The sequence below is a fragment of the Aquarana catesbeiana genome, linkage group LG05 (genome assembly GCF_042186555.1).
Source record: "Aquarana catesbeiana isolate 2022-GZ linkage group LG05, ASM4218655v1, whole genome shotgun sequence".
Taxonomy (NCBI): Eukaryota; Metazoa; Chordata; class Amphibia; order Anura; family Ranidae; genus Aquarana; species Aquarana catesbeiana.
The window spans coordinates 457,324,023-457,340,564 of record NC_133328.1 but is presented as its reverse complement, the minus strand read 5'-3'; the positions used below and the strand labels follow the sequence as shown (position 1 = coordinate 457,340,564).

Below are 16,542 nucleotides of genomic sequence, written 5' to 3'. Positions count from 1 at the left end.
TTGTGTTCAAATATTTAGGGGCGTAAGTTCGTGAGAATTGTGTCTCCTGTAATAGCAACATATCCGCACCCATTTTGTGATATTGTTGAAAGGCCTTGGCCCGCTTAGTAGGGAAGTTAAGAACCTGCACATTGTGTGTTTAAAATAGTGGTTCATGGAGGATCTGCTAGACATACTGGTTCAGAGGATTGTACTCTGCTGTAAGAAGCGTCAAGGTCTTCATTCGGGGATCGCTCGACCTGTCGGATTGGACGCATTCCTGGAGAGGGGGGGGGGGGGGTGCACACCAAGGGAGAGAGACTCGAAAAGAAGAACAAAGTTAACAAGATAAGACTGTACGCCTTTGGCTAGCTTGTAAAATAACATCTCAAGTGGTACAATTAAATAAAAATAACCCATACACTGCGTTACAATGACTTGTTGGGGGTGCCAAGCCCCCCTATCGGGTGGCATATGCTTCTGGTCCAGCCCATCTCTCACAGCAACTGAAAGGGATGGGAGGGGCCAGCTGACCGAACTTAACATAGATAATACAAAATAGGTCCACAATCAGGAACATATTTTCCTGGAGGAGGAAAACCCCTTTAAAAAAAGCAAGAAACTAAAACAAAATAGGAAGCATAACATAACGGGAACTATCAAAGGTCTTCAATGCTGAACAACGTCCAAGTGTAGGAAGACTGGTCTCAAAAAGAGAGATGTAGAGCATCGATGACCATCTTGGGAATGATCAGGTGACTGGGACTTCTTGGTGTTGGATCTCCTGGGCTGGGACCATAAAGGAGAGACAGGGCGACCATGTACATTGTGAGCACTGGAGACAGGAGAGTCTCTTGAAATCGGTCCCGAGTCCAGGAGCATTGCCTTGCCAGATTGGAAGTTGGTAAAGGAATGGTATTTGCCCCTATATGAAAACGATAACCAGAAGGGAAACTACCAATGATACTTAATTAGGCAGTTGATCAGGTGAGCTAGCAACAGATTCAGCAATCTCCTCTTCTGGATCGTCACTTGAGAGATATCTGCAAAGTTCTGGACCATACGTCCCAGGAGGGATATATCGCCTTTTGGTTCTAGCCTCCATCATGATCTTCTCCTTGATCGGTAGACATGGGGTTTAACGATCACATCTCTCAGTAAGCCATCTGGCCTAGGGGCCGTCAGGGCCCGATGTACTCTGTCGATTTCCAGCTGATGAGGAGAGCTATCTAGTATCAGATTTTTCATCAAGGATTGTATAGTGACCTCTAAATCCACCGCCGATTCTGGAAGGCCCCAAACACGAAAGTTGTACCTCCTAGATCTATTTTCCAGGTCGTCTATCTTTGCATTCACCTGATCTAGTTGGTCTTGCAGATCATTTTTTAATTTTGTTTTACTCTCTTCACAGTACCGTTTTAAACTCGGTGTCCAGCCTTTGTCCAATATTTAGAAAATGATCTTTCAAATCAGTAGTAATAAGAGTACAGGCTTTATACAGTTTCTGTTGCAGGAGAGCAGAAAATCTAGCCAGAAGAACTGCATTTCCTGAATAAGAAGTTGTAGGAATAGGTGGCTGAGACTGCATAGAAATGTTTTGTCTCAAAGTCAGCTCAGCTAGTTTGGCCATATGCCTGTCTGTGAAGGAGGCCGGGGATTCTGCATATTCTAATGCTCTTTCTGGGGAGATAGATGAGGGAGAAGGCTGTGAATGCTCACCTCGTGGCGTGGTTGGCAGCTCCTTCTGAGATTGGGAGGAGAAAGGATCTCTTCCAGCACTGTCTTATGAAGCTGCCTCCAGACGAGGTGAGGCTGGCTTCTGAGTCTGAGGGCTGCCGCGTGCCGTATCTCCCTTTCCTGATGCCATTTTAACCGGGGGGCTGCTTCTGGGCTTGGTAGGGCCGCGACGATCAGAGCTGCTGTGGACTCCGCTGCATAATCTGTTCCCGAGCTGTGGATGGCCGATTGAATGCTTGTCCGGGCACCCCTGATGGCAAATTATAAGCTTTTGTGGGCTGGAGGCATGCAGAGCTCCGTCAGTACATGACTGTTCCTGGCGCCGTGCGTGCTTTCGCACAAACTGTAATTTTTTTAAGCCCCCCCCTTTTTTTCCCCCCTCAATTATTGAGGACCCTGTCATCTGCCGTTGGTTAATACTGCTGCCTACAGGAATGGATTGGCAAACAAAAAATTTGTAGGCCAGGACAGGATTATTCCTCCTACTCCCTGCATATGCCTCAGTTTTTTTGCTTATGTTCTAGGAGGATGGTTTTGACAGGTACCCTAGGCGATTCAAGCACAAGTTCTCTCCCCCTCCCTCCCTCCAGTCTTCTGGGAAACATCACAGTTCCCAGAAGACTGCCAGACCATTTAGGAGATGCAGCGGGCACCCGGCTGTGAAGCTGTAAGCTGCCAAAGCCGGGTGCCCATAGTTGAGATGACGGGGAGAAGGGACGGCTCGAGTGAGCACATTACTGGATTGTGGAACAGGTGAGTATGTGTTGATCAAAAGTCAGCGGCTACAGTTTTCATAACTGCTGACTTTTAATAAACACAAAAACGCTGAAAGGCTAATTGAGGTTAACAAAGGGTTACTAGGGGATTAAATACTTTTATTAAAATATTGCGGATTGCGTGTTAAACTGGTACCATATGATTTGGTTGTTGTGTGTTTTTGGTGCAGTCCAGTGCAATTTCAGCTTATTTAAATGAACTGGCTGAAATCGTACTGCACCCGGATTGCGTGTGAATCACACAGTAACGCACAGCGCATTCCTGTGTAATCCGACCCTAAATCCACATAGGAATAAAATAGTAACTACAATGAAACAATGTCATTTTGCGCAGGAGTGGCTGCACTTTGACACACTTGCTGTATAATGCAGATCACTTCATAGTTTTGTTTTTTTTTTTGTTTTTTTTTTGTTTTTTGTCAGCCGGTAAAGTAAAGGCCCGTACACACGATCTGACTTTTTGACAACAAACATGCAAATTAGCTGTTTTGGAGCAACATCCGACCGTGTGTACGCTCCATCGGACAAACTTTTTCTGTTTCCATCGGACTTTTGTTGGCTGTGCTAACGGACAAACTTTCCGGCAACAAAAGTCCAATGGAGCAAAGTCCGATCGTGTGTACACAAAAGCATCGGACTTTTGTACAAACTACAGTACGCGGCCGTGAGAATGTTTCCAGCGCGAACCCATCTCGCTGGTTCTCGGCTACAGAGTACTGTACATCTCGCGCTGGCTGCAATAGGAAAAACACATTTTCCCACTGCGGCAAGCGCGAGAGGGAATTCCCCTCTGGGGGCATGCCAGGCCCTTAGGCCTTATATCGATTTTAGGGGGAACCCCCTACGCCGAAAAAACGGCGTAGGGGTCCCCCCAAAATCCATACCAGACCCTTATCCGAGCACGCAGCCCGGCCGGTCAGGAAAGGGGGTGGGGACGAGCTAACCCCCCCCTCCTGAGCCGCACCAGGCCGCATGCCCTCAACATGGGAGATGGGTGCTTTGGGGGAGGGGGGCGCCCTGCGGCCCCCCCCTCCCCCAAAGCACCTTGTCCCAATGTTGATGAGGACAAGGGCCTCTTCCCGACAACCCTGGCTGCTGGTTGTCTGGGTCTGCGGGCGGGGGGGCTTATCGGAATCCGGGAGCCCCCTTTAATAAGGGGGCCCCCAGATCCCGGCCCCCCATTCTATGTGAATGAGTATGGGGTACAGCATACCCCTACCCATTCACCTAGGAAAAAAGTGTCAATTAAAAAAAACACACTACACAGGTTTTAAAATTAATTTATTAGGCAGCCCTGAGGTCTTCTTCCGTCTTTGGGGGTCTTCTTCCGACTTCGGGCGTCTCTCCGGCGTCTTCTCCCTCTCTCCGCTGTCGTCTCCGCGCTCTCTGGTTCTTCTCCGGTGCCTTCTTCTTTCTGCCGGGCTCCTCTGCTATCTTCTGCTCTTTTGCCGCTCTTTTGCTAGCAGAGGAGCCCAGACATCTGGATCGTCTTCTTCCCTCTTCTCTTCCAGAGATGTTGACACGACGCTCTCTCCGGCTGTAATGCTGTCTGTGCGTTCTGCTATGACTTATATAGGTGGTGACTCTGCCCCCCCCATGACATCACAGTCCCGGGGCATGCTGGGACTGTGAGGTCATAAGGGGGCGTGGTCATAGGATGACCCCCAAAGACGGAAGAAGACCCCGGAGCTGCCTAATAAATTAATTTTAAAACCTGTGTAGTGTGTTTTTTTTTTAATTGACACTTTTTTCCTAGGTGAATGGGTAGGGGTACGCTGTACCCCATACTCATTCACATAGGGTGGGGGGCCGGGATCTGGGGGCCCCCTTATTAAAGGGGGCTCCCGGATTCCGATAAGCCCCCCACCCGCAGACCCAGACAACCAACGGCCAGGGTTGTCGGGAAGAGGCCCTTGTCCTCATCAACATGGGGACAAGGTGCTTTGGGGTGGGGGGGCTGCAGGGCGCTAGATGTTGTGGCTAAATTTATTTGTTTTAGGTAATTTTTTTTTCCCCCTGGTGATCTGGCCAGTAACACTGTATTAGAGTGCCCCCACTCTGGATGAGGGCACATTATTATAGTAGCATTGTCTGTCTGTGGGGAGCAGAGTGTTAATATACAAGCAGATTTAAATACACTAACAAATTGAAACTGAACTCAAGGTAAAGCGTTTGTGCACCCGGCTTTGTGATTTTTACCTACAGGTAAGCCTATAATAGGGCACGGTTTAGGAGATATTCACCCTGCATGCAGCCGCTGACATCAGTGGTGCATGCGTTTTGAAGGTTCGCCTTTACCGTGTTGTAACTTCAGAGCTTCTTGCTGAAACCGAGCGCACTCCTCTCCTACATGTAAAAATCATGATTGTTTTGCTAGAAAATTACTCAGAACCCACAAACATTATATATGTGTTTTTAGCAGACACGCTAGGGAATAAAATAGCAGGAGCGGTGCGCAGCTTGTCTGTTGCTGCAGGCTGGAATACCTTTCATCTCAGCCCCTGCTCTCCTACGATCTGAAGGATCACTGTCCGTATGCTCTCCATGGTTTTCCTGCGGGAATGCTCTGTTTGATATAACCTGTGTGAGTGCAACTTATTTTTAAATTCTGTTCATTGATTTAATAATCTGTATTGCACCAGGAGCCGCTGCGCTCTGCCTCTCCTTTTTGTTTTTTATGCATTAAGATGAAAAGCCTTCTGTGTGCAGCAGCCCCCCTAATACTTAACTGAGCCCCCTCTCAATCCAGCAATGTCCACGAGTGCCTCGGCCGTCTGGGACTTTCCCTCCTGATTGGCTGAGACAGCAGCGCCATTGGACTGTCGAAGAGGGACTCGAGAAGAGGAGAATCCGGGCTGCTCTGCAAATCCATCCATAATATGTTTGTTATTTTTAGACCCCTTTCACACTGGGGTGGTTTGCAGGCGATGTTGCGCTAAAAATAGCGCCTGCAAACCGACCTGAAAGTGCCGCTGCTTTGTCTCCAATGTGAAAGCCCCGAGGGCTTTCACATTGGAGGGTGCGCTGGCAGGACGGTAAAAAAAGTCCTGCTAGCAGAATCTTTGGAGTGGTGAAGGAGCAGTGTATATACCACTCCTGCCCATTAAAATCAATGGGACACCGTGGGCAAAGCGCCTCTGCAGAGGCGCTTTGCGGTGTTTTTTAACCCTTTCTCGGCCGCTAGCGGGGGGGTAAAACCCCCCCCCGCTAGCGGCCAAATACCAACGGTAAAGCACTGGCTAACAGCAGTATTTTGCCCTTGCCCCAGTGTGTTTAACTGTGCAAATGGCGGGGTGCTCTCATTTTATCACTTTGTGAACAAATATATTCTAAATATATAAACTCACGCTAAAATAAAAATGAAGATGGAATATCGGGTGCAGCTGCTGTACACAGTGCTATTCACCTGACCAAATACAATACAAATATACATTACAGCGCTAGCAAAAACAACATTAATGAAAGTGAAAAAATTAATTCATTATTAATAAAAAGTGAAAGTCCATATAAAGTGACTGATGTGCTCCAATCCAACAAAAGTGCAAAGTGCTCCAGAGTTTTCAAGGTGTACCACAACACCCTCTCCTGTGTTCCCACTCACCAGATGGAATGGACCCCCAGCTTTTCAGTCTAGGGGTCACGTCAGGCTTATTAATGGTGACCAGGAATGGCAGCTTTAACATCAGATCATCAGGCAGCCCATTTCCTCCCCTTCTGTGCTCCTAGCCCCTCCCTCCTGTTGAGTGCCCCCACAGCAAGCAGCTTGCTATGGGGGCACCCGAGCCGCAGCTCTGTGTCTATTCAGACACGGAGTTGCGGGTTCGGACCCGCCCCCACTCTCTCCTGATTGGCTAACTGACTTTGACAGCAGTGGGAGACAATGGCCCCACTGCTGTGTCTCCGCTAATCAGGAGGGAGTGTCCCGGACGGCTGAGGCACTTGTGTACATCGCTGGATAGAAAGGGGGCTCAGGTAAGTATTAGGGGGGCTGCTGCACACAGAAGGTTTTTTTATATTATTGTATAGCAGGGCTCGACAAACCCCGGGCGCCAGGTCGCATTTGCGACTAGAATTAGCGACCTGGCGCCTGGGGCGGCACAGCTGGGGTATCCTGTGTCCGTTCGACACCCCCCCCCCCCCCCTCCCGGCGCGATCGCGTTGGGCCACGCCGGTAATTGAGGCCCCGGCTTTGCGGCCTACTGCAGTCCTTGTCCTATGGTTCCTTCTGCAATCGGGTGCCCTCTGGTGGTGGCCGTTGGTATGACAAGACATCCACCAATGCTAATGGAGCTTTCCCTACCTGTTTTCACTGCCTGCTCATCTCCTTCCCTTTACTTAGAACCCCAAAACATTATATATATTTTTTATTCTAACACCCTAGAGAATAAAATGGCGGTCATTGCAATACTTTCTGTCACACCGTATTTGCGCAGCGGACTTACAAGCGCACTTTTTTGGGAAAAAATACTTTTTTTAATGAAAAAATAAGAAAACAGTAAAGTTAGCCCAATTTTTTTTATATTGTGAAAGATAATGTTACGCCGAGTAAATTGATTCCCAACATGTCACACTTCAAAATTTCGTCCGCTCGTGGAATGGCGACAAACTTTTACCCTTTAAAATCTCCATAGGCGACGTTTAAAAAATTCTACAGGTTGCATGTTTTGAGTTACAGAGGAGGTCTAGGGCTAGAATTATTGCTCTCGCTCTAACGATCGTGGTGATACCTCACATGTGTGGTTTGAACACTTTTATTTCTATTACAAGGGATGGGGCACATTTAATTTTTTTTTTTTCTTATTATTTTTTCATTTTAACGTTTATTTTTTCACTGTTCTTTTAGAAAAAAAAAAAGGGTCACTTTTATTCCTATTACAAGGAATGTAAAAATCACTTGTAATAGAAAAAAAGCATGACAGGACCTCTTAAATATGAGATCTGGGGTCAAAAAGACCTCAGATCTCATATTTACACTAAAATGCATTAAAAAAAAAAAAAAAAAAAAAATGCCTGCCGCCGATAAAAGTGATCTCGCTGCGAATCTACTGCAGAGACCACTTTTATCTGAAAGAGAACCGCCGGCTCTTGAAGAAGATACTGGGGTTATGGTAGCTAGCTGCTATCATAACAACGGTATTTCTCTTCAAAGACAGGACGTATATAGTCGTCCTGCGGGAAGGAAGTGGTTAATTAAAATGAATTTATTATTTGTCATCTCCCTGCTTGGCCCCTTTCACACGGGCTGTCTGATCAGGTTCGCCTGTCAGTTTTTCAGGCGGACCTGATTGGACCCTTAGCGGGGATATGGCGGTCTTGCGTCCCTGCATGGCAGGAAATAAAAGCAGTCACATTCGTTCTAGTCGTCTCTGTGTAAATTTAAGATAGCTTTATTTTCAATATAAAAATTAACCATTGTCGGTCGTTTAAAAAAAAAAACCTGGCTCCTAACTTTTTTAGCTGGCTCCTAGATTCCAAGCAAATTTGTCAAGCCCTGTTGTATAGAATGCATTCAGTTAAAGAAAAACTTCTGTCTTTACAACCACTTTAAAGGGGTTGATTGACTAAAACTGGAAAATGCTAAATCTGGTGCAGCTCTGCATAGAAACCAGTCTGCTTCCAGGTTATTTTTTTTTTGTTAAAATGTAGTCTAGTTCAAGCTGAAGTTAGAAGCGTATTGGCTACCATGCACAGATGCATCAGATTTTGTACTCTCCAGTTTTAGTAAAACAACCCAACCCAACATTCCAAAAATCCCCCTATACGATTCTATATCCAATGAATAGTTCATGATGGTGAAGGGGGTCTCCCCATTAGATTCAACTATTGAGGGTCCACTCCAGAAAAACTGCTGGCCCCTCATTCCCTCTATATCCTGCTCTTTGCCCGGTGCGCTGAATATCACAAAAAATATGCTTCCCAGCGGCTGTTCCGAGCCATTCAAACTACATGTGTGTGCAGTGCATCCTCTCCTGGCTCTAGCTGAGCTTTGTAGCAGTTCTAGTAAGCCATTCATGTGTTGGAAGATGGAGTAGCACTTGAAGGAATTAATTGCTGCTTATTTGGTGGACTTTATTTCATTTGATCACATTATTATTATTCACCTTGCCTAATTGCTATCATACTATGATTTGATTACTTTTTAAAGAGCCACGTGAAATTGGTGTCCAGTAGTTTTGTATGATAATTTGCACTTGTGAATATTATTATTGATTTTAAAGGGACAGCACAACATATTTCGCATTTCTGTGTTTTAGATGTATTGTGTTTCAGTGAGCATTGCTGTCTGCACTATTTGAATTATTGGGTATGTACTAAGCGCCGCAGTTTTTTATAATTGTGATAGTATGTAAAGGACCCTCCTTCTTTTTTTTTTTTTTTTTTTTTAATATTATATTTATTTCAGTTTTCAAAGAGAGGTTTGGCATACAATAGATAAATAAAAGGGGGGGCATATAACAAAGGGTAGTGAACCATGCATCACCGGTCTGCAATATTAGATTCAGAAAAGCCTTTGGTACATACAGACATAAGCAACAGATTATTCCTACTTTTGTAAACCATATAACATGGGGGGGTGAATAATAAAACCAGAGTACCATATCAAGGTTACGTACCCATGAGCAGCTCTAAACGGTGTGTGTCGGCTATGACATTGGGAAATGGAATATAGAAGATGTAAGGAGAAGGCAAGAAAAGTGAAATAGAGGTGATAAAAAACAGGGAGTGGAGGGCAAGGGCCCTAAAAACACTGAAAGAAGGGGAAGAAACCTCTAGCACCTTATCTAGATTTATGAATAGTGCTAAAACAAAAATTTTGGTTGTCCGTAACATGCAGGCCTCTGCCTCTAACTGAATTATGTGAGAACATTACCGTTTAGATCTCCAGTACTACCAGGGCATAAAGAATCTAGAGGTAGTTGGCTATGACACTGATGACTTGTTAGAGTTGTAATGTATCCAAGTGGCCCATATACTATAAAATTTTTCATACCTATCCTCGCACTTTGCCATCCATTCCTCCGCTACCATTATATTATTAACGTCAGATCTTCCAGGTACATGAGGCGACTTTCAATGTACTGAAATCAGGTGCCTGGCAGCATTTAAAAGCTGTGGCAAAACCGATTTATGGTATACGCTAAGAGGCATGAATGGCACGTGAAGTAGAAACTCCAATGGGGAGTCATTCTTATCTATGTCCAGTATAACCTTCACCTGAGCTCTGATATCCTGCCAAAAAGGCCTAAGCCGTGGGCACTCCCAGCATATATGTAGGGGTAGGTACCCCAAAGCCCACAGCCTCTCCAACAGGCATCAGAAACTGCTGGGTAAATTCTAGCCAACGCAGCCGGAACTCTGTACCACCTGGTCAACAACTTAAAGCTATTTTCTTGCATCTTCGAGTCCACAGAGCTTTTGTGGGTAAGGCTATACAGGTGTCCCAGTTGGGGTACCGTGAACGTATGCCGCAGGTCTCTCTCCCACTCCCGTATATAAACTGGCCTACTCTGAGACTCAGCCGACTGCAGCATCCCATAAACCACTGAGATAGAATGGGGAACAGGTTCCGCAGCCATGCATAATTTCTCGAATGAAGTCAGGGAGGACGGTGGCCGAATGGTATGAGGTAAGCTTTGAACAAAGTGATGCAGCTGTCTGTAGCGCCACTCGTCCATCGGGAAGTGGCCAACTGAGAGTGAAGCCAGTCCAGAGAGACCAGGCCTTGCTCCTGTATGAACCTTCTGCATCGTGCCTCAATGTCCCTTGCCCATGTGCGAAAATAGGAGAGGTGTTACCCTGGAATGAATCATGGGAAGCCTCCTAAGGGTGCCAGCGGGGACACAGGCAGCGACAGCTTCCCCTGAGCATGTCATTTGTCCCACACCCGTAGCACATGAGCAGAGATAGGAGACACAAAGTCTGAAAGGCCTCGACAATCCCGGGGGGAGCCGTGAAGCATGAGACAGGTTACGGCCAGCCACAAAATTTCTCAAGGGGAACCCAAGATTTGGTGACCGTGTGCTGCTGCCAGTCTAAGATCCACTGCAAAGCAGTCGCCTCATAATATCTCTGCATGGAAGGGACCCCAAGGCCTCTCAATCGCTTGGGGCACTGCAGTGCGTAAGGCGAGACGGGGACTCCGACCATGCCAGGTGAACTTTAAAAACAGGCTTTTGAGGGTTGAGAAAAATGACCTGGGTACAGAATTAGGCACCATCTGAAGATAGAAGAGGACTCTTGGCAGGGTAAAGGACCCTATTGAACTTAGATTGTTGTCCCAGAAACGTTAAAATCTGTGTGTGGGGTGGAACTGAACATGTGTACATGAAAATTTTATGTAATTCTGTACATCCAGTTTGTGGTGCTGCCCCTTCTGCCACTTGACACAGCCAAGTCATCAACCTCTACTGGTGCAGCAGCACAGCAAAGACTGGGACAGACTACTCTTTCTTCCAGTCAGCGGACTTCAGAAGAATCTGGTTGACTGGCCCTCCCACTTTCTAAATGCTGCTGTTCAGCAGATTACTGAAGGCAGATGATACAAATTTCAAATATTTACACTATTTGAATTGAAAGTACATAACTGCTTTAACATTTTTTATATCTTTCAGCTTTAATTCTGTTTTTTCTAAAGCCACTCGCAAGCTGTTATATTTTTTTCTTTTCTTAATTTTTAGGTCCGTTTACTGATGTTGTCACCACAAACCTCAAACTTCGTAATCCGTCTGACAAGAAAGTATGCTTCAAGGTGAAAACTACAGCCCCAAGGCGCTACTGCGTGAGGCCAAACAGTGGCATTATAGATCCTGGAGCCACAGTAACAGTTTCTGGTAATAATAGCAGATGTTTTAAAACATGAATTTTATTGATGCAGTTTTAAAAAGTAATTTAAGTGTGTGTATACTGTATGTTTGTAATATAAGCATATACTGTATATAGTCTATATTGGGAGTTTTACCTGCTTAAAGAACTTGTATTTCTGTCTCTCTAGTTCTGAAAGTTACACCTTCCTTGCAGACAGAACAGCTAGGCAGATGACACCACTTTCTCTGTTTTCAGTTGTAGAATTGATAGAATGGTGTCCTCTTCCACAGCCTGCTGATTGGACAGTAAAAAAAAAACAGCAGCAGACTAATGACCTCATCTCTCTGCTCCTCTTATTGACATACCCTGTCAGTACATTTCTATGCAACACAACTGATTGGCTTCCAGCCCTGCTCCCAAATGTTAATATATAGGGCAGTGCTTCCCAACCTCAGTCCTCAAGTATTCCCAACAGGCCATGTTTTAGAATTTCCTTCACCTTGGAAAGGTGCTTTAACCACTTCAGCCCCAGAAGGATTTTCCCCCCTTAATGACCAGGCCATTTTTTGCGATACTGCACTGCGTCGCTATGAGTGACAATTGCGCGGTCATGCGAGGACAGGAGCAGCCCTATTGGACCATGGCAACAGCCAAGAGAGGGGTCAGGATTTCCAAAAGATTATGCATGTGAAGTGAATGATTTGGGGACACATCTGACCTGCACCAATCTGAAAAAATGCATGACAGTGTATAAGTATAACTAAATAAATATATGAATAAATCGAGAAAAGGTGAGGATGTTGTGAAAAATGTGCCCAAAAATCTAGAAAAACATTAGTGTGTGGGGAAAAAAATAGGAGGGGGGGGGGGTGGAGAGAGGCATGAGTAAGCCACCCTCCACTACACGTCATTAAAAAAGAAAAAGTAAAAAGCACAGAAACAAAAAACGTGAATGAAACCAAAACTATAACAGTGAAAGGCGTTTTATAAACCCTTGGACTTATTGGTGCAAAGAAATAACAGTGTGCTGGGGTAAACGTGACTCTCGTTTGAAGAAAGCAGAGGAAATGCCACTGGCTCATCAGAGGTTATATGCCGAGATCCAGGACGGATACCCCGCCAACATCATACAATAGATGCCAATAGGAGGAAAAAGGAAGGGAACAGAGCCAACATCCGGCATGTACGCCGGACGTTAGTCTAGACCCATACATCCTCTGGCGCCAAGATGGGTAAATGCCACACTCGCATTGTGACGAGGTGATGTCAAGGGCAAGACGTGCATGCGTGTATGACGCCAATGCAAGGGAGAACACGACCTGCCCACATCCCAATTCCAGGGACGGAGCGGGAAGACGCTGCCATGCATCGCAGCCCTGGAGATAACCCTGCCCACTAGCTGAGCTCACAACTGATGGAACAAATGCTAAAACTGATGAATCTGTCAGCACGATATAGAGAAACAATCTGATAGTATAAAAAATATGTACAATATATAAAATAAGGATAGTAATCTGGTTACTAATTGCGGTGTGGCAGATCAGTGGAGACCAGGGTGTCTTCCACCCAATATAGTGGATCTATGGGCAGCCGAGTGAAAAGGGACTTGCGTCTATTTACGTTAGACTACCTCCAATGGTGTTTAGGTCCAGAAAAATGGAAATGGTCACAGACTTTTTAATTTTCCAGTTTGAGATGATTTGAGCTTTGTGACACGGTGCATTATCCTGCTGGAAGTAGCCATCAGAAGATGGGTACACTGGTAGTCCTAAAGGGGGATGGACTATATAAAATATATATATATATATTGTATGTGTGTGTGTGTGTATATATATATATATATATATATATATATATTTTAGCAGAGACCCTATGGAATAAAATGGCGATTGTTTGCAATATTTTGTCACACTGTATTTGCGCAGCGGTCTTTCAAACACAATTTGTTGGGAAAAAATACACTTCAATGAATTGAAAAAAAACTAAACAGTAAAGTTAGCCCAATTTTTTGTATAATGTGAAAGATGTTACTCCGCGAGAATCGTGAGAGAATCATGATCTTTATTCTAAGCAAAAAAAATGTGATTCTCATTTTAGCCAGAATCGTGCAGCTCTAGTAGGACAGCAATATCCTCCATATTTATCTGAATAAGAGCTTGCTTCTGCTCCAGCATTCTTTGCAGCATGTGAAGTTTTGAGTTCCATCGTTTTGCAACTTCCGCTTATCTGATTCCCCCCCCCCGGTGCCACATTTGGCACCTTTTGGGGGGGGGGGGGGGGGGACACCTGTTTTTTTTTACAGGTACCCTATCTCCACTTCTGGGAGACTGGGCCGTGGCAAAGTATGTCAGCAGTTCCTCCTCCCTCCTTCCCCTTCTGCTGCGCCAGTGAGACAGTATGGGGAAAGGCTACACTGCCAGGTTCCCTTACCAGCAGTGACGGCGGCAACACCCGACCAGCCGACGTAACATCGACTGTGGTGCCGACATCAGCAGTATGTGTAGCTGCTGATTTTTAAAGAAGTTTTTGGGTGAGCTAAGGTCTGCCTGAATGCAGCTCAGTCGCTGCTTGGCAAGGACTGAATGGTGGAAATGGCCTGTGCACCTCTACAGCATGCCAATTCTATTAATCAAAGCTCTCTGGCTTGACAGACCCTCATTTACCACATTTACCGCAGGGTGTGTGCAATGCAACTGAGGTCTGACACTTTAGCAAGCCTCATTCCTTTCACCATGTTTGCTCCTGTGTCTCAAAGCACAAGCATCACTCGGTCTTTGTTTATTCCCCAGTCTTAAAGCATGCCTAGAAACTTTTCTCTAATGTACTCTCCAGTGCAGGATCCTTGCATCACTTTTGTATTCAACACCAATTGCCTTTTTGTCAATGAAGTGGCATGTAAGACTCATTAGTGACTCTGTTAGTCCTGACCTGCAGTCAATCATGAATGAGAGTTGCCAGCATTCTCTGGTTGCAGCATAGCCTTTACCTTCTCAGCTAGCTTTTTGGGAATCTTTTTCAGCATTTTGGATCAGTAATACTTTTCACTCTTCAGTTGGGTACCTTGGATCAGCTATGGACATCAACCGCTTAAAGCGGAGTTCCACCGAAAAGTTGAACTTACGCTTTAAGTACTCCTCACCCCCTACCATGCCATAATTGGTATGTCATTTTTTTTGGGGGGGGGGGGGGGGGGGGGAGTGGGTATCTGGTTTTGGGAGGGGACTTTCTGTCCCACTTCCTCCTTGCGTCTTCTGGCCACAAGTCCATCTAGTTCAACCATAAAAAAAATAAATAAATAAAATAAAAATTATTATACAATCCCATATACCCAATCCTAGACCCACAGTTGATCCAGAGGAAGGCGAAAAAACCCCCAGAAAAGCAGGATCCAATTTGCTACAGTAGGGAAACAAATTCCTTCCTGATCCCAGAGAGGCTTTTCCCTGGATCAACTTTACCTATAAATGTTAGTACCCAGTTATATTATGTACATTTAGGAAAGAATCCAGGCCTTCCTTAAAGCAATCTACTGAGCTGGCCAGAACCACCTCTGGAGGGAGTCTATTCCACATTTTCACAGCTCTTACTGTGAAGAAACCTTTCCATATACTTTTCCTCTAGATGTACAGATTGCCCCCTTGACCTCAGTATTGATCGTAAAGTGAATAACTCAATACCAAGTTCACTATATGGACACCTTATATATTTATACATGGTGATCATATCCCCCATTAATCTCCTCTTCTCAAGAGTGAATAAATTCAGTTCCTCTAATACAGGGCTCGACAAACCCCGGGCGCCAGGTCGCATTTGCGACTAGAATTAGCGACCTGGCGCCTGGGGCGGCACAGCTTTGGTATCCTGTGTCCGTTCGCCTCCCCCCCCCCCCTCCCGCCGCGATCGCGCTGGGCCGCGCCGGTAATTGAGGCCCCGGCTTTGCGGCCTACTGCAGTCCTATGGTTCCTGGTTCCTTCTGCAATCGGGCGCCCTCTGGTGGTGGCCGTTGGTATGACAAGACATCCACCAATGCTAATGGAGCAGCTTTCCCTACCTGTTTTCACTGCCTGCTCATCTCCTTCCCTTTACTTAGAACCCCCAAACATTATATATATATTTTTTATTCTAACACCCTAGAGAATAAAATGGCGGTCATTGCAATACTTTCTGTCACACCGTATTTGCGCAGCGGACTTACAAGCGCACTTTTTTGGGAAAAAATACTTTTTTTAATTAAAAAATAAGAAAACAGTAAAGTTAGCCCAATTTTTTTTATATTTTGAAAGATGATGTTACGCCGAGTAAATTGATTCCCAACATGTCACGCTTCAAAATTTCATCCGCTCGTGGAATGGCGACAAACTTTTACCCTTTAAAATCTCCATAGGTGTCGTTTAAAAAATTCTACATGTTGCATGTTTTGAGTTACAGAGGAGGTCTAGGACTAGAATTATTGCTCTCACTCTAACGATCGTGGCGATACCTCACGTGTGGTTTGAACACCGCTTTCATATGCGGGTGCTACTCACATATGCGTTTGCTTCTGCAAGCGAGCTCGGCGGGACGGGGCGCATTTAAAAAAATTATTATTTTTTCTTATATATTTTATTTTTTATTTTTACACTGTTTTTTAAAAAAATAAAAATTGTGTCACTTTTATTTCTATTACAAGGGATGGGGCACATTTAAATTTTTTTTTTTCTTATTTATTTTAACTTTTATTTTTTCACTGTTCTTTTAAAAAAAAAAAAAAAAGTCACTTTTATTCCTATTAGAAGGAGTGTAAAAATCCCTTGTAATAGAAAAAAAGCATGACAGGTCCTCTTAAATATGAGATGTGGGGTCAAAAAGACCTCAGATCTCATATTTACACTAAAATGCATTAAAAAAAAAATTGTCATTTGAAAAAAAAAAAAAAAATGTCCCTTCAAGAGCTATGGGTGGAAGTGACGATTTGACGTCGCTTTCGCCCTGCAATGACTTGGAGATGGGCGGGGGGCCATCTTCCTCTCACTCGTCTCCATGTCAGGCCAGGGACAGATCCGGATCGCCTCCGCCGTTACCGACGGCCACGATAAGCGGTGAAGGGCACCGGAGAGCGGCGGTAGGGGGGCCCTCTCCTGCCGCCGATAAAAGTGATCTCGCTGCTAATCTGCTGCAGAGACCACTTTTATCTGAAAGAGAACCGCCGGCTCTTGAAGAAGATACCGGGGTTATGGTAGCTAGCTGCTACCATAACAACGGTATT

At 45.2% G+C, this 16,542-nt stretch overlaps 1 protein-coding gene across 1 annotated transcript in view; it reads left to right on the top strand.

The window, feature by feature from the left end:
- Positions 1-16,542, top strand: part of VAPA (VAMP associated protein A) — an 82,515-nt gene that overhangs the window by 32,651 nt on the left and 33,322 nt on the right. Inside the window, exon 2 of the mRNA XM_073631338.1 lies at positions 11,171-11,323. Within this exon, the coding sequence (XP_073487439.1) occupies positions 11,171-11,323 (153 nt within the window). The remainder of the gene's footprint in view (positions 1-11,170; positions 11,324-16,542) is intronic.